Source organism: Syzygium oleosum, unplaced genomic scaffold, assembly GCF_021117445.2.
Source record: "Syzygium oleosum isolate NSW1041296 unplaced genomic scaffold, Sole_v2.1 Sole_v2.25, whole genome shotgun sequence".
In the NCBI taxonomy this organism is placed as follows: domain Eukaryota; kingdom Viridiplantae; phylum Streptophyta; class Magnoliopsida; order Myrtales; family Myrtaceae; genus Syzygium; species Syzygium oleosum.
The window spans coordinates 2,513,859-2,540,332 of NW_026607509.1; the positions used below are offsets into that span (position 1 = coordinate 2,513,859).

General features: G+C 44.9%; 4 protein-coding genes across 7 annotated transcripts; 2 read left to right on the top strand and 2 right to left on the bottom strand.

Annotated features, from left to right (window-relative positions):
* Positions 1 to 223: 223 nt before the first annotated feature.
* LOC115671541 (fasciclin-like arabinogalactan protein 17) lies at positions 224 to 3,841 on the top strand. 2 transcript variants are annotated; one of them, XM_030593160.2, is made up of 3 exons: positions 224 to 1,556; positions 3,315 to 3,469; positions 3,567 to 3,841. In XM_030593160.2, exons 1-2 carry the CDS (start codon positions 239 to 241, stop codon positions 3,386 to 3,388), a joined length of 1,392 nt encoding a protein of 463 aa, XP_030449020.2. In that variant the 5' UTR covers positions 224 to 238; the 3' UTR covers positions 3,389 to 3,469; positions 3,567 to 3,841. The 2 variants fall into 2 exon arrangements, with proteins under 2 accessions (XP_030449020.2, XP_030449019.2); XM_030593159.2 differs by having other exon boundaries at positions 3,573 to 3,841.
* A 2,248-nt stretch (positions 3,842 to 6,089) lies between these two features.
* Positions 6,090 to 10,307, bottom strand: LOC115671372 (protein WVD2-like 4). Of its 3 annotated transcripts, none has more exons than XM_030592915.2 (9): positions 9,985 to 10,307; positions 8,518 to 8,654; positions 8,096 to 8,425; positions 7,955 to 8,013; positions 7,708 to 7,785; positions 7,517 to 7,598; positions 7,347 to 7,418; positions 7,132 to 7,239; positions 6,090 to 6,785 (listed from the first exon to the last, which is right to left on the bottom strand). In XM_030592915.2, the coding sequence occupies exons 2-9, from the start codon at positions 8,641 to 8,643 to the stop codon at positions 6,366 to 6,368; spliced, it is 1,275 nt and encodes a 424-aa protein (XP_030448775.1). In that variant the 5' UTR covers positions 8,644 to 8,654; positions 9,985 to 10,307; the 3' UTR covers positions 6,090 to 6,365. The 3 variants fall into 3 exon arrangements, with proteins under 3 accessions (XP_030448775.1, XP_030448770.1, XP_056158887.1); XM_030592910.2 differs by having other exon boundaries at positions 7,708 to 7,791; positions 9,985 to 10,306; XM_056302912.1 differs by lacking the exon at positions 9,985 to 10,307 and having other exon boundaries at positions 7,708 to 7,791; positions 8,518 to 8,676.
* Positions 10,308 to 15,934: 5,627 nt separating this feature from the next.
* LOC115671369 (calcium-dependent protein kinase 1-like) lies at positions 15,935 to 21,098 on the bottom strand. The gene is made up of 7 exons (XM_030592908.2): positions 19,550 to 21,098; positions 18,753 to 18,896; positions 18,498 to 18,650; positions 17,639 to 17,754; positions 17,261 to 17,428; positions 16,905 to 17,129; positions 15,935 to 16,321 (listed from the first exon to the last, which is right to left on the bottom strand). The coding sequence occupies exons 1-7, from the start codon at positions 20,445 to 20,447 to the stop codon at positions 16,196 to 16,198; spliced, it is 1,830 nt and encodes a 609-aa protein (XP_030448768.1). The 5' UTR covers positions 20,448 to 21,098; the 3' UTR covers positions 15,935 to 16,195.
* A 3,351-nt stretch (positions 21,099 to 24,449) lies between these two features.
* On the top strand, positions 24,450 to 26,371 carry LOC115671371 (putative pentatricopeptide repeat-containing protein At5g06400, mitochondrial). The gene has a single exon (XM_030592909.2). The coding sequence runs from the start codon at positions 24,751 to 24,753 to the stop codon at positions 26,356 to 26,358; it is 1,608 nt and encodes a 535-aa protein (XP_030448769.1). The 5' UTR covers positions 24,450 to 24,750; the 3' UTR covers positions 26,359 to 26,371.
* The last annotated feature ends 103 nt before the right edge of the window (positions 26,372 to 26,474 follow it).

The window sequence follows — 26,474 nt, forward strand, 5'->3', positions numbered from 1 at the left end:
AGCAGTAGTAATAGCATTTTACTTTTACTCCCTCACAAGTCTCTTCCCACGCGTCCCCATCTCTCCCCTTCTCTACGCAAACCCCTCACCCTCCTCCTCCCCCTCACAAAGACCCGCTGTTGTCCCAAGTCCTCCATTTTTTAGAGAGGAGACGACGACGACGGAGCAGCATCAGCATCAGCATCATCATCAGCACAACACCACCCCCACTCCTCCTCCTCCTCCTCCTCCAATCGCCATGGACCGCCGCGCCCGTGGTGTCTCCGCCCTCCTCCTCCTCCTCCTCCTGCCTCTCTCCTCCGCATTGCCCCACCGCCCCCCCTCCAACTCCACCGCGGGGGGCGGCGGCGGCGGCCAGATCAACTCCAACTCCGTCCTCGTGGCCCTCCTCGACTCCCGCTACACCGAACTCGCCGAGCTCGTCGAGAAGGCCCTCCTCCTCCAGACCCTCGAGGACGCCGTCGGCCGCCACAACCTCACCATCTTCGCCCCCCGCAACGACGCCCTCGAGCGCGGCCTCGACCCCGAGTTCAAGCGCTTCCTCCTCGAGCCCCGCAACCTCAGGTCCCTCCAGTCCCTCCTCCTCTTCCACATTGTCCCCCGCCGCATCGGCTCCCACCAGTGGCCCGCCCCTGATTCCGGCCCCGCCCCTCACCCCACCCTCGGCTCCGACCCCGTCCACCTCGCCGTCGCCAGGGGCTCCGGGCTGAAGGCCGTCGACACGGCGGAGGTCGTGCGCCCCGACGACGTCGTCAGGCCCGACGGCGTCATCCACGGGATCCAGCAGCTGCTGATCCCCCGCGCCGTCCAGGAGGACTTCAACCGCCGGAGGAGCCTCCGTTCGATCGCCGCCGTCCTGCCGGAGGGCGCGCCGGAGGTCGACCCGCGCACCCACCGCCTCAAGAAGCCCGCCCCGCCGGCCCCCGCGGGGTCCCCTCCGGCGCTTCCCATCTACGACGCGATGGCCCCCGGCCCGTCCCTAGCCCCCGCGCCGGCGCCGGGCCCCGGTGGCCCGCGCGGGCACTTCCACGGCGAGGCCCTGGTGAAGGACTTCATCCACACGCTCCTCCACTACGGGGGCTACAACGAGATGGCCGACATCCTCGTCAACCTGACGTCGCTGGCGGTGGAGATGGGGCGGCTAGTGTCGGAGGGGTACGTGCTGACCGTGCTGGCCCCGAACGACGAGGCCATGGCGAAGCTGACCACCGACCAGCTGAGCGAGCCAGGCGCGCCCGAGCAGATCGTGTACTACCACATCATCCCGGAGTACCAGACCGAGGAGAGTATGTACAATGCGGTGCGTCGGTTCGGGAAGGTGCGGTACGACACGCTGCGGCTGCCGCACAAAATGGTGGCCCAGGAGGCCGACGGGTCAGTGAAGTTCGGCCAAGGGGACGGGTCGGCGTACCTGTTCGACCCTGACATTTACACGGACGGGAGGATCTCGGTGCAGGGGATCGATGGGGTTCTGTTCCCACCCGAGGAGACGGCGCCGGCGAGTACGACAGCGGCGGAGAAGAAAGTGGTCAAGGTTGTTGCCAAGCCCAGGAGAGGTATGTGTCAGTCGATTTTCAGTTTAATTGGACTGCGGTTAGTTGTTGCTAATATTGACATAGAAACTACTTCGAAATTGGACCTTATGTAGAGTTGAATTTGGAGCGAAATCTGCTAGAAATTGTCAATTGAGTGGCGTGAAATATCTGTGATATCGTCTTGCGTTCGATTTATTAGAATTCGACTCCATGTTCACTGGGCCAACATGTATGAAATTGTCGAGTGACATGTGATTCAGCGTGGCCACATGACCGAGCATAGAATTGGGAATATGTTGAGCCAGCCTTGGACATTGCTTGGTTCTAAAGCAAATTAGGATGTCCTAACACGCCAAATCCAAGGAAATGAAACCTGAGAGCCTTGCATTGGTCTCCAGTCCTGACTAGTTCTGTCCATATAGATATTAGGTCAGAGAGACGTAGAAAGAGCCTTAGATTGATGATAACTAAGTCGATGGGTGGGTTAAAAAAGTTCATTCCAATGTGTGAGGTGGGTCGGATGCTGCTTTGGTTGTGGGTGCCCATAATTGATGGTGAATGGTAGGGCACATAGGAATCGCACACACAACGCGTATTTTGTTCTTCTTTCTCTTTTGGTGTGTTTTTGATTGATGAGCTGTTGTGTAGAGTAACAAGCAAGATTAGGACACCTTCTCTGGGTTGGCAAGTAGACAGATGCCACACGTTAAAGTGGGCATATTACTTGCTTCCCCCAATCATTGGTCGGACCAAAGTTCGATCGTTTTTAATGATCGTTTCAGTGTCCGGGTTTAACGTGTTCTTTGTTACCAACTTTGAGTAGAATATGTTGTGACATTACCAGAACACAGCTTTCACGAGACAGGTGGATTACACTTTACGATCTTGGGGTTTTGTCGATGAGTTTGGCTTTGCTTTTCTTTCAAGTGTCTTGCGGGATTTGCAGAGAGGAAGACAGTTATTTTTTCTTAATGGTCTAGAGTTTGTGTACTTTTTGAATAATTAATTCAGAAGCAGCTCATTTAGAGTTTGTTGGGGACAGATTGTGATGATCTCACCTTCGCTCTTTTGACTAAAGTTGATTAGGATTCATTTTGAGTATAGCCTAGAGGAAGCGCACACAACTTAGGCGTTAAGGAAAAATCCACCCACCCACATGTGGTAATAAGTGCTTTTAATATGGCAATGCTTGCACCGCCGCATAACACGTCGGATTTAGTATTGCCAAGCCAGTCACATCGCGGGCTTAACTGGCTGACGTGGTGATGCGAATGCTCGATTGGTTAGTGATATTGAGCGAGGATCCGGTAAATTATACGGAGAAATAATTCGTAATTTGCCAATCTCCGCCAAATAAATTGATGGGCTTTTTGTCTTTGATTCAAAGGATACAACTGCCCAGCTGTGAGCCACATTCCCCTAACCCTACCACCAGTCTTGAATATCCACCAACAGCCTGTCTTTACTAATGTTTTGGCCATTATTCTTCTTCTTCTTATTATTATTATTTATTGTGTATGGTGCTTCTATATATAATTCCCAGCTCATCTTCAATGATTTGCATTGTCTCTTTCTCTAAATTTTCTGATGGCTGACTTTCCTTTTGGATACCAGTGACCAGTCAATTCGGGCACGTTCCATTGTTGCCGTGCATTAATTCTTGTCGGTCGATTTTTTTTGTCATTTTGATTTTTTTTTATTTATGCGTATGATTAATGTGACAAACAATAATGAGTTTACCCAAAAGCTAATACGGTTCTGTTCCATTTGACATGACAGGGAAGTTGATGGAAGTAGCATGCAGTATGCTTGGAGCTTTTGGGCAACATTCTCATTTTTCCTCATGTCAATAAAACAATAAAATAAATAAATTTCTTTCTTCCTTCAATTAAACTCTTCACGGAGGCAAGGCAAAAGCATGTATATGGAGCAAGGTGAAAAACCCATTCTTTATTTAAAGGACCAAAAAAAATTCTGATTCCGATGCTTTGTGAGCTGTTTCTGAGAACATCTGTGAATTTGATGCTGCAGGATCAGGATGACTCTGGTACAGTGGGATCCATAGATGAGGCTGGGACATAAATGGGGTTCAGGGATTTTCTCAAAACCATAAAAATAGAAGATGATGATGTTCTCAATCTTTCATTTACTGGAAATTTAATACTGTAATTACCAAAATCGATTTTTTTTTTGTATAATTATTCTTGTGTTGTCACACTGCCGCTGCAAATCCATGGGCACCATTCTTGTAAGACTGCGTGTTGCTTTGTATCTAAGTGGTGGTTCTTTTTTGCCTGTCAATTAAATGTACTAAACTTGTCGGTTTCATGAAAATCATATATAAAAAAAAAAATTTGCTTCCTATGGTTTTGTCTACTTATTGCATTTTTTTAATACTGGAAAAGGGTCTGCTTGATTGTGGTTGGCGGTATATTTAATAAGGAGAAGAATAAGGCTATGATAATGGGAAGGGTATGGAAGGTGTTTGATTAAATTACTAGTGGTGATGATGACAGGTAGGAGTAGCTGGTCCTTGCTTAGGTGTTGCCCTGTCCTCTTCATTGAATAAGCCCAAACGAACCAATGTGGCTGGCTAAGCGACTACAAAAGTTCATGAATGTGAAAGTGGAAGTAAGGGAGCAGAGACAGATTTGACATTGGGAAACAAATAAGTAATTGATATCTTTGGTTGAGATTTCCACTTTGGATGGAGTTGGCAGTTTCTGTACAGGTTATCATATATTTTTCTATTGGGTCATTAGGACATTATGCTAAAATTCTAGAAGCCAAGAAAACATCATGGAGTGGTAGAAATTGAGATGATGTTCTAACCACGGGGAGTTAGTGGGGATTGGCTATTTTTCTAGTAATTCTTCCTCAATTATTTTTAATTAATTATATCTAGGTCTAGCTAACTTTAACAAATGGCTTGAGATACCGGCTTAATAACCATTATTGCGATATTTAGTATATTGATTATCGATAATACGAGAAAAGCAGAGTCTTTGATTTGGGGGCCTTGTTTCTCCATCCTTTCCATAACATCCATAAATGCAATAACACAAAGTGAAAGGTACTTATTATCAAAGCTGTATTTTCGCCAAAGTACCAAAGACATTTAAGCTTCTCTCTTCTTTGTCCCCACTTTTGGTTAGATCTTCATTTTCTTGATTGTGCAGTTGAGATGGTCCAATCTCCTATAAACTAGAGGACAAGCAACTGAGCATTATGAGCCACGGCTCTAATCAAGACTCGCAACAACCCCTGATGTCCTCCTTGAACCTGATAAAGATTCTGAGCAATCGCTAAATGTAGGAAGATCAATCTAGAAATATTAAGTGACGCGACAGATTGGAAATAAGCCTCTAAAAGAATATGCCATATGCTATACATAACATAAGTTCTGCCCCTTCCATTAAACAATTTTGTAAACTTTCTCGGCATTTATGACATTATTAAAAAGATTCGATTGAGTTAAAAGGTTGTATTCTCTCACAGGTGCAGGGGCAATTTTTCTGTAGCATGCATCATCACCTACCTTAAACTGAAGGGCTTAAAACGTGGAAGGAAATATTACTTATAAACATCAAATTGCCAAAAGTCAGTCCCTCGCCATCAAAACTTTTTGCCAAGTGGCGACATCTCCTCTGAAGTGATATTTGACTCCAGGTGAGAGATTGCAAATCACTGGCAACCAAGTCTTGATGGTGAGATTGAGACACCCACCATAGAGGGTCTCGGCTTTTTGGTTTTTGATCACAAAATCTGACTTGCTTCTCAAGTAATCATGGGACTTTTCTGGGGGCTCGTGGGTCCCTGCCAATCGCTTCACAATTTCCTTGCAGTTTGGGTTATTCAGCTTCACGAGCTGACTTTGAAAGCAAGAATGTGAGACATGCCAAATATTGACGACCTGGAAATTATTCCCTTCTCTTTTCAGTAACCTACCATCTTTCAAAGTCAGCTCGTGAAGCTGAATAACCCTTCTCTTTTCAGTAACCTATCATCTTCTTTTGACAGATTGAGATGGAGGACATTTTACGTACTTTCACATCAGGCCCTGTCCTAGAATAGCTTGCTCGGGGTTCGGAGTGGCCCGTCTTTGAGAAGGGTTGGCGTAGCGCAGCGCACCACAGTATCATCTTGGACTTAGGATGAAAGGAGATGGGTTGTGAGGACAGTACTACCCCCTGCTAGCTCGAGCATTAGTTGTAAGAGAGCTCTGTGAGACGGCTAGTGACATGTGGCTGTCCGTGATGGATCGAAAGAGCCAAAGATAGGATGCCACGTGTCGAAAACCGATACCATGCACAGTATGAAAAGGTTAGGGCGACTGGCCCTTTGTATTAAGCTTACTTTGAGCTTACCGAAACAACATTTCCCGTTCCCGTAGTATCTCTTGAAATAGGAATGATCTGGAATCTTGCAACCGATCCCAAATTAATCAAACACTGACTCATACATCATCGAGTTGCGATTGACAAATAGAGGACCAAAATGCGCACATGATTAACGTCGAACTATGTACAGAAAACCTAGCGAGAACAACTTCAGTTAAAGAATATCAAGTATACTTTACGCACACGAACATGGACATACAAGTTTCAAGCTGTGGAATGGACTCTAGCATGTGACAGCAATGGAGTTCTTAGTTGGAGCGGCCTACGGTTTTCCAGGAACCAACACAAATGACAACCAAAAAAGAACACGAATATGTAAACTATAGTTACATATATAACTTTGACACATGACTGGAAACAAAAATATTAACACCACAAAGAATCATAAATTGCACAAGACCTATCATACACAGTTCTAGTGTCTTCATCGTCAGCCTCCGACAGCGACTTCTTGAGGCATTATCTCGGAAGCAGAAACCAAGGTGGCTTCATCCTTTTGTGCTTGATTCGACTGAACCAATGTGTCACCCATAGACCCGTGATCAACAAGATTTGCGTATTGGTCTTGGCATTCTGCGGTTTCTTCAGTGCCGGCATTGCGGCTCTCAACTTCTGTTTCTTTGGCAATGCTCTTCGGTCTCGCGGTCAGCCTAGATTTGGTCTTTTTAAGCGGCATCTTTGTAGCAACATCGTCCTTATTCTGTTTCACCTGAGATCCCTTGAACGATTTGCTTTCTTGGTTTAGACGTGGCATGGAACAAGATCCACCACCTTCAGAAGAGTTATTCATTGTAGTGACCGAGCTCTTCTTCCTCCCGAGTTTCGGAGATCTTGCCCTTGTGGTCGGTATCTATGGAAATATTCCAATTTCAAAGGATGATATCCCATAAGGTTTGTGCCCCAAAAGTTATATGATATCTCACAGTAATATGCATACAGTGAATAACTTACATGCAGCTGATCGAGTAAAAACATCTTAAATGAAAATGGGTTTCAAAACTCCCATGCATTGTTACCAACTGGTTAATCTTGAAGGAGTTTGCATGACATACTAAACATCCAAGTTATGTAAAGAGAAATCAAATTGTAATTATGATATACACTCCTTATTTGTCTATCCACACATGAAATTATAACTACTGCTTTCTTTGTACTGTTACAATATTCCCTCGAAAACAGAAGGAAAGATGACAGACCTTTTTAAGTTCAACTTTCGGAGGAGGTTCTTTGTAGAAGCTTGGCATTGGAGCTGCCTTAAATGTCATGCTCTTCCTCAGTTGCTTGATCTCTGCCTCCTGGTTTTCCTGCATCGAACCAGGAAACATTATTCAAGGACCAAATTGGAGTGGTAAGGAAATTTTGCATGGAAAAAAGAAACAACCAATGGAAATCAAAGTGCCAGTGGTAAGACCTTTGACTTCTCTTGCAAGCTGGTTTTTTCTGCTTCTTTTTCCTGAATCTTCTCTTCTAGTTTAGAAAAGAACTGGTGGGAAAGAGAGCAGTTAAGTCCTGACTAATTAACAATGAACTAGAGAGCTAGATCCAGCGATCGAAAATTTATGCTTAATTAAGTTGGCAAACCTCCTTCCTTTTCTCAGCACGCTCAGTCAACCTGGAGGCAAATCCGGAAATGCCACTCTTGCGACCACGAGGAGTAGCAGTTCTGACAAACAATTACATGGACTATGAAAAACTAGTTCTATGTGATATTGAAGACAATGTTACATGCTCATTAGCAGAAATAGCATGAATATCTAGGGGAAGAACAGTACGAGGTAGTGGAGTGGGTATCATCGATTTCAATGTCCTGGTTTGTTGATCTGTTGATTTTTCGGTCTTGACTGAGCGAGCTGCAACTACATGGAACAGAACGTGTTTACTTAGCAGGACTCCAAATGGGCACTATTTTGGATGTTTGATGCCAAACTCATATTCAATTGCGTCAAATGAAATGTAAACAAGGCCTAGTTTTACAAAAGACTTGGCAAGAGCTGTTATGGAATCTCTGACATGACTTACAGGGAAACCTCGGTTGGAGGAGCATTGGCCACTCCCTCTGCAGAGCCAGGTTTCTGAGCCTAACACAATCACATTCGGAGGGGACTTTAAGAAAAGGCAAGAACGATACAAAGAAAACAGCAAATCCCTACAAAGCCTTACCAATAAGCGTCGATTGCCCAAGTTAGACGCTTTCGAGCTCACTCCATTGGCCATGAGCCGGTCGCGTTGACCCGTGATGGCAACTGAACTGACAGATCCATTAGAAAGGCCAGACATGTTTGCTTTGGAATGCTTGGCATCGGCTTTTGTTGGGACCGCATCAACGCTCTTCCTCATGCCATTAGCACGGATTCCCTTTGCCGGGAATGACAAACTCTGGGACAGAACCGGCTTCCGGTTTTGAGCAGACGGAGCGGTCCCTTTCACATTCAATTTGTCCTTGGAGAGCTTCTTGAGTTTGGGTGGTCCAACACCTGCGCTCGATGTATCCTGAAGAGAAAAAGGAAATGTGCAAAATGAATCCCATTCCAAGTATGTACATGACACAGGAACAGAGTTTAGTTCGTCTAATTTCTCTATACCTGTTTAGAGCAGTCAATCTCAGGGGTCGCTTCCTCAGGCTTTGAAACCGGTATGATTGCTTCCGCAGAAGTTTCCTCTTTAACACCTTTCCTGTCCTCAGAAGCTATCCCGTCTTCAGGGTCCATTTATCAAATGCCTGGAGCACCAAAATAAGCATTTGAGAATTGCCAAAATCACTTCCAGTCGAATAACTGCCAGAGACCCTTAGAAATCAAGACCAAACGAATGCAAATGGGAGGTCCTAAGAGGAAGGATAAAAAATAAACAAAAGAAGATTAGCAGAAAATACGATCCTTGTGGAACTGACGTGATGCTCCCAGGTCCAGGTGAGAAAATGCATCTTAGACAACCTAAATGCCTGCCTTCATTACATAATAAAAAGTTGCGACTAATTATTTTCTGCACTAACTAAATGAAAACAGACCCTTTATGTGGGACATGATTCTGAATGTTTTATCTTTCAATATTCTGCATGCCACAATTTTACCATCCCAAGGATGCCAGCAGAAGTACCCCATTTCTGATGCCAAAACAATCTAAGCTCTACTGGTGAGTCAAGTCGTATAAAGTCAACAAAAAAAGTCGCAACGTAGATGGGAGAACATGGACACAAAACACCATAATCCTTAAACAATCGATAAGACAGTGAGCATCAATGCATGTATTAGTCATTCTTTTTTGCATAAAGTACGAATATGAAACCGCCCCTAGATCTTTTGAGAATGCAACACTATGAAACTGAGACAGAGTCCTCTGAAAGTGATCCATAAATTACATTATCCCTTACTTCCCATCACTTCAAACTCAGTAGGCTGAAAAATGAGGATCTCCCCTGAGGAGTATGTCATTAAGCCTACATTCTCTTTAGGACCTTTAGTCGAGTGTCGTCACGAATGCTAGTCCATCTTAATTGCCGCCGATAAAACAGCATCTCAAACAGAGAATAAATTAAAGTTTAACATGGAGAGAAAGAACAAATTTGAGAAGAAAATCTACCGGCAATTTCTCCAATTTTCACTCAAGACTCATAAATGAAGTAGAATACAACATTAAGACATTCATCAAACATATCAGAAACTCCTCAACATGCCGAACAACGGAGCAAGTTCCCCAAACTCCTTCGGCTGTCCACATTGCCCTCACTTAATATTACTTCTCACTTCAGATAGCAACTATCCACAGAACCAGAGAGATCATCTTAAAATTCTTAATACCATACATATTAGGAGTCAACCAGATAGCAGAATTGCCACCATCTCTCAAAGTCAATGTCACCCAGAGGCCAAAACACCATAAGGCTAACTGACGAAGAGAACCAAAGCACCAACAACTAGCGACAATCAACTGCAATTCCTAGATTTCACACACACTTGACACCCACTCACCCACAAAAGGAATGATTTTCAAGACGGGATCAGCATGAATTAAAGAAGAAAGATAAAGGGTAGTTCTGTGAGTACACGCACCTGGTGATTCTGGCTCTGGGTCTTTCTGATATGAACTTGAGATACTTATAGACTGGACCCAAGGAGGCAGAGAGTCCAAGGGAAACTCAGATATGGAGTTGAAGAGGTGTAAAATTCCAAAGTCGAGTTATGGAAGAAGAAGAAGAAGAAGAAGAAGAAGACCGATGGAATCGATGGTGGTAATGATGATAACTCTGGCTGCTTGCTGACTGCTTCTGCGTCTGTGATGGATAAGTGGAATTATGAGAAGGGAAGGAAGGATGTTGGTGATGCGAGAACACTCAGAGGAGAGAGAGAGAGAGAGAGACGGGTGGGCAGACAAAGCTAAAAAAAGTCGGACAAGTTTTTTCAATCGTTTCAATGGAGTGAAGTGGAACGGACTCATGAAAGCCGTCGCAATGACCAAAAACGCCCCCGCACGCATCGTCTCTGACTGTTCGACAGCAAAGCGAGTTTCCTGTTCTGGATTTTTTTAGCATATCCTCGGCGGCGTCAAAAAACACAGTTCAACCGAATTGCCCAACATGACATCCATCCAATGATCCAAAAATCTAACTCGAACTTCTCCCTCAGCAAACCACCCACAGCGCACGTACATTGATCTCGAGATCTCGTGCAAATGCCAAAGTCCCATTGCAAATATGTAGTACGGAAGTCATTTTTCGTCGTACCGAGAAGGGATTAGTCGAGGCTCTTCATGCACTCGTCGGACAATCCCGAACTCCATCCCAAACTTACCCGAACGCTTGCCAGAGCATAACACTCGGATGCATTTTTTTTAGTAGCGACATGTACAGAACTGGTAACGTGCATCTAGCCTTTTAGACGAACGAGAGAGGCGCACACGCTTCTCGTACGGGTAAAAAATTCACGGTAAAAAAGTCAGGGGTGGGGCTACCGGGGGAATTTAACCGAGGGGCAAAGAGGTAAAATCGGGAGAGGAATGATTGAGGGAAGAGATGAGGGTGGGGTGGGGGGCAACTGTTTGGAGAACGTGGGCGGGGGGCAAAACCGTAAAAAGGACCTCGAGCCGGAGCCGGAGTCGTCGGAGGCGCGGGCGGAGCGGCGAAGCGAGGGGACAGCTCCTCCGCAGCGCAGGCGGGCGGTTCCCGTCCCTCATCCCCGCTGACGTGGCGCGACCGCGGAACGTGATTGGCCTCACGTTCCGCCGGCCGTGCTGGCACGTAACCGCCGCCACCAACCGCGCGTGAGCTGTCACGACGTGGCGGCTTGTGCCCCCCGCGGCCCCCCCCGCGTCAACTTAGGGCCCAAAAAATCCGTCGATTTGAGAGAAAAAAAAAAGAAAACGAAAAAGAAAAAGAAAAAGGAGGAAAAAAGGGAACGGAAAATCCCCATAGCCCAATTTCACATGATTCAAATGTTACCGAGTTGACCCGTTCATCGGATCCTTCCACGGTCGTGATAATTCAGTTAAAAAAAAAAATACATTAATAAATTTTTTTATTTTGTTAATATCTTTAGAATATATATTCCCAATTTCCCGAATACGTCGAGAGACAAGAGTGATTTAAGACGGTTGGCCCACGTTTTGTGCCGACCCCTTTTGATTTTTGTTCGCGGCTTTGGGATTTTGCGGGTGATACGTTGCACTCAGCGTCATGGCTGGATCGAAGTGTCCCCCATTTTCGAGAAGGGTGGTGATGAATGATGTGATTTTGTCCCCATTTCCCATGATCGTCTTTCGGGACACTTTGTTTTGGGGAAGCTATTTTTTCCCCCTCGTCGTCGTCGTCTCGGGAGTAACTCAGTAAAATTCTCGCCGGACGTGTAAAAAAACAGGGGGAACGGCTCTCTCGAAAGATTATTTTCGATATGTTCTTTTTCGATTCTCAAAATGCTTAAACGTGTGCTTTTTATTGCTTTTAGCGATCTTTACCTAGTGCCTTTAGGGCAATTGTTATTGGAATGCCATGGCATGGAAGTCCACTGCGCGTCAAGTGGATTGAAGCCTCCGTTGCCCCCTTGTAAAAAACATACCATCTCAACGGGTTTCATAAATGCGTTTCTTATTTTACCGTGCCGGTGCCCGCACGTCATGTCCCCTTGATTCCCCTTAAAATTTTTTTTTCCATGGGAGGTGAGGATACCCTTTCTTCGCTTTACATCCTAAGGATCCCGATGTCTGGACGAGATCTAGGATGAAGCAGTTTTAGAATAAGCTAAAGTGTCCCCCATTTTAAGAAGGCGATGAATAATGTGATTTGTCCATTTCTATGACCATCTTTCGACACTCCGTGAAGCTTTTTTTCCTTTGACATTTCGGGACTTGTATAGTCTTATTGGATGTTGTAAGTTCTGATTGAACAAAAGAAGAAACGGGTCTTTCGAAAGAGTGCTTTGATACGTTCTTCTTCGATTTCAAAATGATTTTATACGTGTTTTTATCGCTTTTAGTGGTCTTAATCAGTGGTTTTAGGGTAATTGTTATTAAGCTTTTCAAGAATAAAATATTCACATAACTCCTAAATTTGCGCTTACCGTTAATTAAGGTTGATTAGAAACTGAACTATAATGAGCTAGAGTGTTTGATTTTCCATAGTAAAATACATACTTCTATGTTGAGGAACTTTTGGCCGGAAACACCACTATAGAGGGAAAAGTATCAAAAAAGTTAGAAACCTTTAGTATTGGTGCCAATTTAGTCATAAACTTTTTTTTGTGCCAATTCAGTCCTAAACCTATTGTCTTTGTGCCAATTCAATTCTTTTAGACAATTTTGACCGGATTTTACTGACGGAGAAGGTAGCCGGCCGATAGCCGGTCACCAGCGCTGACGTGGACAACTTTTAATAATTTTTAAATAATTTTTAAAAATTTAATTTTCTTTTCTTTTTCCCCTCCCTTCCCTCCTTCCTCCACTTGGTTTCCGGATTGGCGACCGGCCAGAGGCCAAAGGCCGGCGAGGCACTGGCGAGGCTCGAGCCCCCGCCAGAGGCCTTTGACCTCGCGGCCTTCAGCGAGGGCTCGAGCCTCCTAGCCGCAGGCGAGGCCTGACCTTGCCGGAGGCCGTGAGGTTGAAGGCCTTTGGTGGGGCCTTGAGCCTCGCCAGCAGCTGGGTGAGGCCCGACCTCACCAGATTCGGGTAGGTCGAGCCTCACCCAGCCATAATGAGGCTCGCTCTCGCCAGATCTGGTGAGGTCGGGCCTCGCCCGCCCAACGCGAGGCCGCCCTCGCGGCCATCCGGCGAGGTCACCTTATCGTCCTTTGGCCTCTGGTCGGTCGCCGGTTCGGCGACCAGCTGGAAGAAGGAGGGAGGGGAGGAAAAAAGAAAAGAAAAAGAAAAAGAAAATAAATAAAAATTCAAAAAAATATTAAAATATTATTAAAAGTTGTCCATGTCAGCGTCGATGGCCGGCCGATGTCCACATCAGCAAAATCAAGCTAAAATTAGCCGGAAGGATTGAATTGGCACAAAGACAAAAGGTTTAGGATTGAATTGATACCAATGCAAAAGGTTTAGCACTGAATTGGCATAAAAAAAGGTTTAAAACTAAATTGGCACCAATGCAAAAGGTTTATGATTGAATTGGCACCTAGGATTTTTTGACACTTTTCCCCCACTATAGAAGGCTAATAGTAAGTTCAATTGGAAATGGAGGTAAGGTTGGCTGGTGCTCCAAGAGAATTATCTTGCGGTTGCAAAATATATTCTTCAAACAACCTTCTTACGAAAAATAATTTGCAAGATGACAATTATCATATAGTTGGCATATATGAACGGGAACAAGGAGATATCACTTAGGACCGACACGAGAGGTGACTTAAGATCGATTGACAGTGGCCTAAGACCGGTGCGAGGCCACTGGGATTATCTGGTGAGGTTGAGGATTGGCCGATGTAAAACGTAGGTCTACTTGATCAAAATCGACGGCAACCCACGATCGATCATTGGCAACCCACGATCGCGACCCGAAGGTTGTCGCGAGACACGGGCTTGATGAGTAGCAATCGGAACCTCTCATCAATGACCAAGGATTGGCTTGCAGCGACCTAAGAAGACCGATAATTGATGAACATGGTACGGCCGGCTTGATAATTCACAAACCCAATGAAATTGACATCTCTCTATAAGGTGTCTCGTCACATGAATTTGATAATTCAGCAGCTCGAATGCTCAATTTTCGACCTTCTTGATTAGAAAAGAACGAGAAAAAAGGGAAAAAGAAAGCGTTCTTTGAGTGGAGTAGTGCTTATCCTCAATTAGTAAGAGAGACCTAACCAAAGCTTCAGTGCTTGGATGAATAAGTAGGAATGGGGTGTAGCCATCAGCCAGCAGAACACTAAGTTTCTCCAAGCGAAAGACAATCTTCAATCATTGACGACTTGAATAACATCTGTGAAATGAAGTGCGGGTCATTACAAACACAATCGATTGATCGATTAGTAAATACATCTAGATATCCATCATGATCACAAAACCGCTCCTCGGGGTCAATTCATTGAAGACTTGAGTATGACCGAGTCACATAGTTTATGTGCTTGGAGAGAATTGCTGTGACCATGTCACTTCGGCGTTACTTCTGCGTGACAGAGGGGAAAAGAAGAGTAACGCATCGCTTCGAGTTCTGTTTCCTACACTACATTTTTTTTCCCTATTTGGATCAGTTAGGAAGAATGCAATGTGCTCGTGACCTGAAATTACGAAGTTCCTATCCAATACTCTTGTCTTGATTGATGTTTGTTGATCCGACGAAAAAGAAATAGACCCTCGAGTTGATTCAGGATGTATGCGAGGCTGAACGAAGTCTCGTGTCAAGGACATGTGTGAGTTGTGTGTTAAATTTCCATCATGGTAATTTCGCGATCCTTAAGATCGGCCCATGTCGAAGCTAGTGTGCCCCGTCCCTACAAGGCCACCCATCATGTTGTTGCCCCACACCGGGATCGCTATCGTGTATTGGAAAACAAGATGCATTTTTCTCGGAGTGCTCGTGCTAAGGATGTATGCAAGCTCTATGTTGAATTTCAATCACGATAATTTCGCGATTAGTGTGCCCCGTCTCTACAAGGCCATGACCCCATCATGTTGTTGCCCCCACACCGGGATCGCTATCGCGTATTAGAAAACAGGACAGCATTTTTCTGGATGTGCTCATAGGATTCCATGGCATTAACTGAGTAAGACAGTGCACATGAAGCTGATTGCTATTGCCAAGTCATCCGAAGGCTCTTTCAAACCCCTTCCTCAGTTGGCATCGGGCATTCTATGCCCGTGTCACATGCGGCCGGAAGAGAGAAAATCTAATTTCTAAAAGGACTAGAAACCAAATGTCATTTTCAAAAGCAAAAAAAGAATCGACTCGTCCATAATTCAGGAGGTGGAGGTGCACCAATCCCAAATTCCAAATGAGACATACATTGAATTTTTCACAAATGACTCTTATGTTCTAGATCACATTATTACACACTTTTTCCTTTCGACTACGGCAATATTTTCTAGAGTACCAGGGACGAAATGCAAGATGTTAGAGGTTCGTGCGAATGACCATCGGATGCTTACCATGTCGTGTTAATAAAGTCCTACTGAAACTTCTTAGCACATCCCACGTGAATCATTGGTGAAGTTGAGTTTATAATTGATCAGAAAATTGATCGTGCACTGGTTAAGTTAAAGCAATGGTTTTACAAGTGCATTCTGTTGTTTCTTCTTTTGCGAATCATTCACGCACGTTGAAAATTTGGTTTTTCTACATGTTTCTGGGTAGAAAATTTGTCAAGGTCTGTGTCGAAACTTCAGTACAGAAACTGTGTATGTACTATGAATTCCACATGCAACGGTCGTAGCATGGGCCCCGTTACTCAAATGGGCAGTGTCTCATCTGTCTTTTTTACCTTCCTGCACATGTTACATACTATGATTTCGTGCGGTCTGCCAAAAAGGGCCTCGTTTCGACTATGTATCAGGAGATCAGCTAAGAACATCACCAAGGAAAAATCAAGGATTTTTTCTACTATTTACCGGCGCGTGCTGGCGTTGAACTTTCTTGCCACTTCTATACAAGTAACCTTCTCTGTGGGAAAATAAACTATAAAGCGGGAGAAGAAACTGGGTAGCCTCGCTCGTGTGTCAACGTGAAGTACTTGTTCGCACCAGGACCACCGTGGACCGGATGAATCGCAACTGTTGATGGCAATGGACCCCGGTCCATCTGCCTGATGGACACAGTTCGTGCAGGGGACTTTCCCCGTGTTAACAGACGGGCAGTGCTTCTCTATAACCGATTCCGAAACTCCTGCTCTTTAGACCCTTTGTCCCAAGATCGGCGTCTCCCTTTTGCATCATCGCCACGAACTCGTTGTAGTCAATACGACCGTCCTGTGGCAAAGGATTGTAACATAATCAGATGCCTTCAACTGTAAACAACATCTTGATTTAAGCACATGTTCACTGCATGAACCGTGTTCAAACTGAAAAGAAAATTCCAATTTTCTGAAAGGAGGAGTAGTCAGACAACTGCTGATTAGGACATCGACGCCTCTGGCCAATCCTTGTGATCGTGTTGTTTTAACTTTTAAGTCGCAAAATGGTATACTCATGCAGTTAGAAAGTGATACAAATTACTTTTGTTTCATCAATTAAAGTTCCATCTTACGTTGCAGGGTTCTGATTGGGTCTGTGAAATCAGATGACATTAGAAGGCAGTGGCAAACACAAACTTCTTAAATAGTCATCACACAGTCAGAGATTTCATATCTTCTTAAATATACCCGTTTTCTCTACGCAAAACATGTTTATTCATGGGTAATGGGTGATTAACTTATGTTCTTAACCTGGTCTCTGTCTTGAAATTTTTAGTTTCAATTTCATGTCCGTGCATTGATACTGGAGACTTTCATGTCTATGCACTGTTAGAAGAGACTAGAGTAATTTCTTTTGAAAGAAAAAAGACCAGGCTTACATTGTCCTGATCAACTTCTTGGATCATCTCCTCCAAGCGGACATCCTCTATGCCGAATTCCTCACAGGCTTGTTGAAGCTCATCTTGAGTGATATAGCCACTTCCGTCTCTATCGAAGTATGAGAATGCAGCAAATAGATGGTCTTCCTTCTGCACTTTGTTCAGATGCAAAGTAGCAGCAACAAATTCCCCGTAGTCAATGGTGCCGCTATTGTCGATATCGGCCTGTGGGCGAGAAATCAATCAATCCCATGAATGAAATACAGAAACAAAAGTCAAAATGAATAAAAAAAAGACGTGATTTAGCTTTGACAATGTGTCTAAACGCCAGTATGCCTGCGTTACGTGATACTTACAGCCTTCATGAGATTTAGCATCTCGGACTCATTAAGGTTTGCGCCGAATTTTTTAAGTCCAGCTTTAAGTTCTTCAAAAGTAATTTGACCACTGTTGTCCGTGTCAATCATCTTGAACATTTCTTTCAACCCGGCAATTTCTTCTTCAGAAAGGCTCTCTGCTATGATCTACACGTACGAGTTTACAGTTAGAAAGGAAGAAACAAAGATTACCTGCGAAATTAAAGTATCAGTTCTTTTCCACATTAAAGTCGATGAGATGTAAGTATGAATGATGAAGATCTACCAAAAACTCTTATATGGACTACATGAGTTTATAATGAGCATAAGGTCGACACTGATATGCTTCGCCAGAATGCCAAAGCTGCATAAACTTACTCTAAGGGCCATCTTCTTGAATTTGTTCATGGCGGAGAACTGTTTCAAGCGAGTTAAGACTGCAGAATCAAGAGGCTTGTCTGGAGCTACCCCATCAACTTGAACCCAAGGGTGACCTGCATAAATACAGAAGTGCATTTAGACTTCCGATACTATTCCAGAATTTCATATACTTCCAAGCAAAACAAATATTCGAGTCCCACCAGCTCCTCTTCAAACTTCTCGATACTGGCACTAAGCCTCCATAAATTTGGATTAGTTTTCATCTCGACTTATTTCCAGGAGAAAACACACTCCTTCAGGTTTTCTGAAAACTACTCAAGACACTGCTAGTCATCCTATGAGCTAGTGAACTTCTAATGGTTTTGCAAAAAAATTACCGGCCTTGCAGCAGCGTATTTTAAAACTAATGCTCATCCAGACTGTTTGTATGGTTCTCTCTTGACCATATTGGACATCTTGAACTAATATATAATAATAATTTTCAGAAAGACACCAGTTTCAGGTAGTTCCAAGGTAGAATGCAAGCTCAACTCAACTCACCGGCCATTTATGAGCTTAAGGTTACCTTAGATCAATATCCTCTCAACCTCCAGCTCAAATTTCTCCTACTAAGAGGTTACAAATGGCCTATGCAACCCCACAATAACTGCTATAAAAGAAGCAAAAAACGAAAAAAAAAATAACACCTTTTATGACAGGAGAGAAGAGGCTTTTGTCTACACTACAGGTAGAAATCTAAAAAGGCCCCGGCTTATCTTGTTTGACCATTTTCTACTTTTCTCATAAGTTACAAAATGACTGTAGCGTTCCCGAGTATGTACATTATGGAATCTGCAAATTGGGTTATCATACTTACAAAGGACTTGATGAGCAGTTATCCGCTTTTTAGGATTCCTGACAAGCATTCTTCTGACTAGATCTTTAGCACTTTCAGATATGTTAGGCCAAGGATCTGATGAGAAGTCAAGATCACCATGCAAAACCTCTTCAAATATCTCCTGCTCAGTTTCTGGACCAAATTGGAAAGAAAGAACAGCGGCCAAAATGAATTCTCAGTATCGATCTCCTCTAGAAAGTCTATACATAAAAATGCACAAGACAAACTCCTTACCGCCCCAAAATGGAGGAACACCACTTAGGAGAATGTAGAGGATCACACCGGCGCTCCATACATCTGCTTCTGGACCATAATTCTTCCGCAGAACTTCAGGTGCAACATAATATGGGCTTCCTACTACATCGGTAAAAGTCTCCCCTGCAGTGTCGAGAAGAATTAATCACTGAGAGTTTACTCATAATGATGCAAGAGACTAGATAAGACACATCACTTTATTAGTGCTAACACAAGTTGTTGGGCAGGAAAATTAATTTCAAAGAGTCTACCAATTATGATTAGCCTTCCATGTAAGGACAAGTACACGGAGAAAATCAGAATCGAACTTCAAAGATTTTATGCATGATGATAAGACTTCCATGTGACAAAAGAAGTAAGATGAAAAAATTGAAAATGTTCTGCCTGCAACTTTTGTGCATGTGAAAACAGATAAATCAAAAAACATCAAGTCTGCAGTTTTTTGCACGACCATGCTGTCTAGTCGTCAGATCATTCACCTGATGTGGCAACGTTCAGATTCAGAAGATTCAAGGAACTAATTTTTTCACCAAGGACTTGCAATCATATTATATTTGCTCAAATATCTGATCGTGATGACTTGAATGAGCTAATGCAAAAAACACTGAGGCCGTTTTGTTTGTTTGCAGTAAAAGGGAGCAAATCTTGTCCAAAACTAAAATCAGATTATTAAACGGAATCATATATTAGAAGGAGATGGAAAGTGACGTCAGAAGGCTGAACTCAAAATTATCAAAACACATCATGAGAAGTCCATCAATTTTTGTGCAGCATACCTGGCTTGAAGAAGATTGACAATCCGAAGTCTATCGTCTTGAGGGGCGAATCCTCCTGTTCATTAACGAATAGAAAATTCTCGGGCTTAAGATCTCGATGCATGACCCCAAGGGAATGGCAAGCTTCCACAACACCGACTATAGTCCTGGCAAGTTGAGCTGCTTTCCTTTCAGTGTAATGCCCCCTCTTTACTATCCTGTCGAAGAGCTCACCTCCTGCACACAATTCCATGACCACATGAACTGCCACGGAATCTTCATATGCCCCTTTGATGGATATCACATTAGGATGCCCCGCCAAGTGATGCATTATCTGTATTTCCCGTCTCACGTCCTCGACATCGTCCTTTGTCAACAATTTCCTCTTCGCGATGGATTTGCAAGCGTACTCTTGACCAGTTGCCTTCTCCCTGCAAAGGAATGTAGTGCCAAACTGACCGTGTCCAAGCTTCCGCCCCAAACTGTAGTACTCCTTCAAGCGACCGGTTTTTGTTCGTAACACAGAATTTGCCATGAGCCCCGTGCTCGAAGGCCTCTTCACATGGAGAGATTTCTTGGGTCGTGCCGGCGCTGCTGGTTTGACATCCTCCTTTTGTCTCGAGGGCTGCGGCACTTTGATCTCTACAACGCATGTCGCTTGTCCCGTTGCTTTAGTATCTTCCTTTTGCTTCGCGACCTGCTCCACTTTCGGCTCCTCCTTCACTATTACAACGCGCATCGGGGGCTTATCCTGAACAGACAGAGGAGCTTCTCTGTCCTTACTGACGGACGTCGATCGATCGGTAGTCCCTCCATGACCATCCATATTATCGCTCGATCGATACCAAAACACCGAGTTCGAGATGGACTGAAAGAAACCATCTCTAGAAACTCTCGAACCGACGCAATTATTTCCCATCTATAACAACAGCTGATAAGTATCAATGACTAACCGCAATATACTCCCGACTTTGCGCTGCAAAATTGTCTGCACACCACCTCAGGCCCATTCCCCTATCAAACGGTCATTGAACCGGCAACGCATATATAAGAACTCCCGCAACAGGTGGCTTTCATCGACCAGACCAGAGGACCAGCTCGACCGAAGCCAATGCGGGTACCCAGTAACAACCTCGGCTTGCAGCCACAACAAGCAATGCGCATAGTACAGCGAGCTACCTCGGAAACGACGCGGCAATTTCAACTCTCGCAGATCCCAGTTGTGACGGAAAACGACATGCTCTATTCGTAGACGAAACTCGAACGGAGAAAGAAAAAGGGCGGTCCAAATCTTCAAAAATAACGATTCCTCCAGGATAAGTACATCCCGCAGCGATCAACCGGGGCAGTCCCTTTATACAACACAGCCGATCAGCAAATCCTACAGAAGAAAGGAACGTGGTCTCTGCCGCCACCAAGAAATTCCAAAAAAGGCACCGCGAAGAATTCCACGAGCTGCGAAGCTTCGAGGAAACCCGCCGAGCTACTGAGATTGACGGGTTCAGAGAGACTCTAAACAAGTGGAGAAGGGGAGAGAGAGAGAGAGATAGACACGAAATGTTCAGCAGATGGGGTCGAGCTCGAGGGATTAAAGAAATGGACGACTGAAGAAGGGAGGGTGGGACTCGGCCTCGGCTTTATAGCTCCATCGATGATGGGTCGATGATGATGATGATGATGATGAGGAGGAGGAAGGGTGGTAGGGTTTTGGGGGAGGGCTGGACGTTCCCGCGTGGGGCGTTGATTTTCCTGCTCGCTTCCCTTCGTCGCCATTTCACACGCGAAAGGTGGGAACTTGAGGAAATCCCAAGGAAAGTGCCAAGAGAGAGAGAGAGAGAGGTTACAGGTTTTTCCGTTGGAATGCTTCAAAAGGGCGAAGACGCGTTCGACGTCGTTGTCATATTTGTTTTTTCCCTTTAACGTTGATCGCATCGCTGCCGTGGAAATTCCGGAATCGCGGATTCAGTGGGCCCCCGCCGGGACGTTGGACGGCTGAGATTTCCCCGGCCGGGGCATTTGGATGGGTCTCTGCGTTCGTTCGCATTGTACCGTGTTTGCCTTGGACCGGCGAGACGCCGAGAAGTTGGCGCGCTTTGGATACCGCCGGCCCGTGCCGGCGGATTTCAGATTCACTCCGAATTTATTCCTTTAATTGGAGTTTTTCTTCTTTTTTTTTGTTGCAATTTCGTCCCTCGGGAGATTTCTCCCCTCTTTGATTTCGCGGACGATATAATATCTTTATATATTCATGTGGTATCTCTTTACATATCGAGAATCTATCTTTCGAGTGCGAATCCACTCCATCAGTCAAATTTCGCCTGCCCTTTGTACGCATAAGAGCGGTGTTGAGACTCATAATCTGATAAGTGAAGGGAGACTATAAGAATATAAAAGAGTATGTAAATCTCAATTACCAAGCGATGTGCGATATTTCGATACTCTTTTAGGTGCATGTTGGACTTTTCAAATACTCACGTATATCCAATGTAATATGTACATACATACATTTTTCTTTTCTTTTTGGTCAGATACATACATTATTTAGAAAGTTGTCTTCATCTGCGTTAATATTCTTAATTCGAAGGAAACTTCTGATGATGGCAGACCAATGAATTTGATTCCGAACTTCTGAATGACATCGATCTCCTGACTTGGAAGTTCCTATCCTCTTGATTCCTTGCACCGAGCCCCTACAGACCCTTGAAGGGTTGTTAGACAGACCAGCCACTCGCCGCGGTCCAAGTCCAACACATCGTAAAAGACGGATTCCTCGCGAGTTGGTTCGGAACCGGTCTCTCAAGCTCCGTTTGTTTCGACCGAACTGTCTTTTCCAATCGCCAAGCGCCACGTGTCTCTGTATAAGTCATCATGAGACGGTCCTTGGAATACAGAGACAGACTCGATGGTGGTTGGCCGGACGGATGGGGCAAGGGTCCAAAGCGAGGCTCTCAATTTGACGTCGTCGCTCGCCCCTGACCCTCAGCCATCAGCCACCGGGTCAAAGTCAAAGAGATCTCCCAAGTTGCTGCCGCTACTGTGCGGACGCTCCCACCGTCCTTACAGTGGGAACGACCCCCTCCTAGCCGTCAGAATAGATTACCGCCGCCCGCCACCTCATCCTTACTTTTCCTCCTTGACCTTATCTCATGGCTGCATTCTTCTCGTGAAATCTCCCAACTCCAATCCACATAAAACGACTCGTTTGACTTTCGTAGAACGCGATAGCGAGTCAACTCCTCCCAACTCCAATCCACATAAAACGACTCGTTTGACTTTCGTAGAACGCGATAGCGAGTCAACTCCCGAGACCCGTCATCGCAATTTCGCCGGAGACGAACCGGGGCTGCCCGGAAGAAAATTTCCGGGGGGAGCATCCGTAAAAGAAGATCACGTGGCCCGTGTGCGAAACGCCGATCTTTTTGTCGACCCGACTTTAGGGCGAATTTTGTCCCGAAATGCAAATCGAGGACTGTTTCTATCAACCATTTTTGGGCCCGAACGTGATTTGGTCAAAGGAAGGCAAAAGTGGAGAAGCAGCACTCGGTAAACGACATCGTGGGAATTCTTTAAAATAACAAGAAAAGACATCATGGGACACCACCACTCGCTAAACGCTCGCCAAGCAAGAACGTGCGACCAACGAGGCTTAATCCCCGAGGTTTACTGCACTAATCTCGATTGGCCAGATGTGTCGGGCTGATGTTATGTTTCACCATCCGGAGGCGAGTGCCTTTTAATCCAATAATGGTCCTAATCACACCCACTAAAGGCGCCGTCGACGCGACAGGGACAGTGGAAGGTGGGGGCGAAACCGGCTCCGTCGCCGAAAGTAAACAGATTTCACATCACATCATCTCGAAGACGACGGAGGGGAGAAGGAAAGGTTGTGTGTGGGGGAGGAGGACCAATTGAAGAATGTTCGTTGAAGTTTTAAAAGGTGTTGGAAAGTCATGGGAAGATAAGGGGGGGAGGGTGGGGGGTGGGATTAGAAAATAGAAATGCAAATTGACAACAGACCTCGCTTAAGTTAGTTCTAGCGTGCAATTGAATTTGACAAATGAACATTGGAAACTGTAGTGAACTCAATTGCATTCCATATGTGTGCCCGGAAGATTACACGCTCGGTCTGCTAGAGAACCGGTCGGTCGAAAATTGGTTTAACTTACGAATTCAAATTTTGGGCAATTTATAGCTTTTCTCTTTCCTTTTTTCAGTGGCTATTATCAAGGACACACCTGCCGATAAGATAAGGAAAAGTCAAGTCCACTCCATTAAAGTGAACCATTTATATCGAAATGAAATGAACTCGTGATCTAATGATATATTATCGTACGTGTTGATTAAATTAGAGATAGATATATGCATTTTCGATTCGGACTGTCGAAAAATTTTCGTGCCTAAAATTAGTTCTCTGAATAGAAGACTTCTAAGGATTCATCGGAGCACAATATTATTTATAAAAGAAGGAAGGAATTCAAATTGTTTGGTCGAATCGCACAATCATTTGACATAAGAAATGCAATCAATAATTCAATCATTAAATCATATGAAAATGTTCAATATCGTTTTTTCATTAATTCAAGATCAGGGATAGCATTAAACATTTTTATATAATTCAAGGATTACATTGAACTAATTAAAAATTCAAGAATCACATTGTATATTGGATTAAAGTTCATGGATCATAATGAACAAATTCAAAGTTCAAGGATCGCATTACACATTGAGTTACAATTCAAAGATCATTCGTGTCATTTTTCCAAATTCTTTCAATCTTGTCACTCAATCACCATTTGCCGAAGGGCTAATGGATCTCTTAATAAAAGTTAAATTCGGTACTTCATCACTTAATTAGGGAAGCGACTTGATAGGGAAGTAAAAAGTGACTTAAACGTTGAATTTTACCGCTAAAGTGACGGTCGGTCACTCAACTGAGCGGCTGGGATTCTGGGAAGACTGAACAGAAGAACCCTAGAATCCCCAAATCCCCCAATTCGATGGCGGGTCGTGCATCCACGGCCGAAGCTTTCTTCTCCGAGCTCGCGACCTCAACAGCAAGCTCTTCTTCGCTCACTTCCATGGATTCCGAAGCTGTCCCGAATCGAAAAGGGCCTCCTTGTCTCCTCACATTGGCCTCGTAGCTTCAGCCCTTCACGCCGTCGTCGCGATTCCGCTGAGGTTAGGAATTCCAATTTGGGGGAATCTCGTGGGAACTTTCGGGTATGATTGCTGTTCGTAGGCAGTGCTCTAGGTGCGTTTCCTCTGATTTGGGCGTTCCTACTTGTCTGGCTCGCGTCGGTGGTTCGCTCGGGTGTTCTTTGAGTTCGGACCACGACAATGTAAGCCCTGGTCGGAGATGTTGTTCGAACGGCTTGTGCGGTGGTTCTATTCGTGGAGCCCGAACCCCAACAACATCCTTAGGATGCAGAGCTAGTTTAATGAAAACCCGGGGTTTTGCCACATCCGACAGAGAGGGTCTCGATCTCGCGTCGATGTCTAATGTTCGCCGGCCGGACCAAGAAGTGGGGATTGCTGATCCGTTGGAGTCGACTTCCCCGGTTTACAGCGAAGCAGATGTTGAGGAAGTTTGTGTGTTACTGTTACGGCCCGAAGATTGGGATTCGACTCGAGAAGCTTTGGAGAAGTGCAATGTGAGCTTCACTAGTGAACTTGTGGTTGAGGTCATTCGCAGATGCAAGTGCCGCAGCGGCGCAGCTTTGCGCTTCTTTGACTGGGTGGGGAAGCGAGATGGTTACGGTCATAGCTTGGAGACGTACAACATGGCCATGAAGATCGCCGGAGGCGCTAAAGACTTCGAGCGCATGAGGAGCCTCTTTTACGAAATGAGAAGGAAGGGTTGCTCGATAACACCGCACACATGGACCATCATGATCATGCAGTATGGAAGGACAGGCCTGACAGATATCGCTCTGGGGATCTTTGAGGAGATGAAGGCGAGTGGTTGTGAGCCGAGCGGAAGTACTTACAAGTACTTGATCATCTCTCTCTGCGGGAGAAAAGGTAGAAAGGTGGATGAGGCCGTGAAGTTGTTCAGGCAGATGATGAAATCCAAGTACGTCCCGGATAAGGAATTCGTTGAAATCTATCTAGGTTGCTTATGTGAAAGCGACAAGTTGTCGGACGCTAGGAAATGTGTGAATTTCCTGCGCGAAGTTGGTTTTTCGACAGCACTGAGTTACTCTCTGTACATTAGAGCGCTTTGCCGAGCGGGTAACTTGGAAGAAGCACAGAAATTGCTGAACAATGCCGGAGCAGAGCGGGAGATGCTGAATAAGTATGTCTATGGGAGCATCGTCCACGGGCTACTCAGAAAGGGGAATTTGGAGGCGGCATTGTCTAAAGTGGACGAAATGAAGCAGGCGGGAGTGTCTCCTAGTGTTCATGTTTATACATCGTTGGCAGTGCATTATCTCAAGGAGAAGGAGATCGAAAAGGCCGAGGAAGTCCTCGAGACGATGAAACGCGAGGGCTGCGAACCGACCATTGTTACTTATTCTGCGCTCATCCGGGGTTACGTGGGCGCGGGAAAGGTTGGCGATGCTTGGAGTGTTTTCAACCAAATGAAATCAGAAGGGCCTTCGCCTGATTTTAGGACTTACTCGATGTTCATGAATTGTCTGTGTAGAATTGGTAGGTCTGAAGAAGCATTGGGGCTCATATCAGAGATGTTGGGTGATAAGATTGTCCCGAGTAGCGTCAACTTCCGAACTGTTTTTTATGGGTTAAACAGGGAAGGAAAGCATGATTTAGCCCGCTTGGTCTGGCAACAGAAGTTAGATTTAGCTAAACAAAGAAAATCAATGACATGATTAGTCCTATTCATCTTTGGTGTACATAAAGAGTTCACACAAAAGTTGGGGTTGGAGATTTGAGCAAGTTTTGAGTCCATTTCAAGAGTTTAAAACGCGGCTCGGATGCCTCCTGT

Excerpts from the sequence above, each read along its gene's own strand:
- LOC115671371 (XM_030592909.2), top strand. The coding sequence starts at position 24,751 with ATGATTGCTGTTCGTAGGCAGTGCTCTAGGTGCGTTTCCTCTGATTTG.
- LOC115671372 (XM_030592910.2), bottom strand. The coding sequence starts at position 8,643 with ATGGACCCTGAAGACGGGATAGCTTCTGAGGACAGGAAAGGTGTTAAA. Across the intron at positions 8,426-8,517 it reads AGATTGACTGCTCTAAACAG|GATACATCGAGCGCAGGTGT; the intron begins GTATAGAGAAAT and ends TTTTCTCTTCAG. Across the intron at positions 7,599-7,707 it reads GATACCCACTCCACTACCTC|AACTGCTACTCCTCGTGGTC; the intron begins GTACTGTTCTTC and ends ATTGTTTGTCAG.
- LOC115671541 (XM_030593160.2), top strand. The coding sequence starts at position 239 with ATGGACCGCCGCGCCCGTGGTGTCTCCGCCCTCCTCCTCCTCCTCCTC. Across the intron at positions 1,557-3,314 it reads TGTTGCCAAGCCCAGGAGAG|GGAAGTTGATGGAAGTAGCA; the intron begins GTATGTGTCAGT and ends TTGACATGACAG.
- LOC115671369 (XM_030592908.2), bottom strand. The coding sequence starts at position 20,447 with ATGGGAAATAATTGCGTCGGTTCGAGAGTTTCTAGAGATGGTTTCTTT. Across the intron at positions 17,755-18,497 it reads AACTGCTCATCAAGTCCTTT|GTCACCCTTGGGTTCAAGTT; the intron begins GTAAGTATGATA and ends GTATTTATGCAG. Across the intron at positions 17,130-17,260 it reads TGCTAAATCTCATGAAGGCT|GCCGATATCGACAATAGCGG; the intron begins GTAAGTATCACG and ends TCTCGCCCACAG.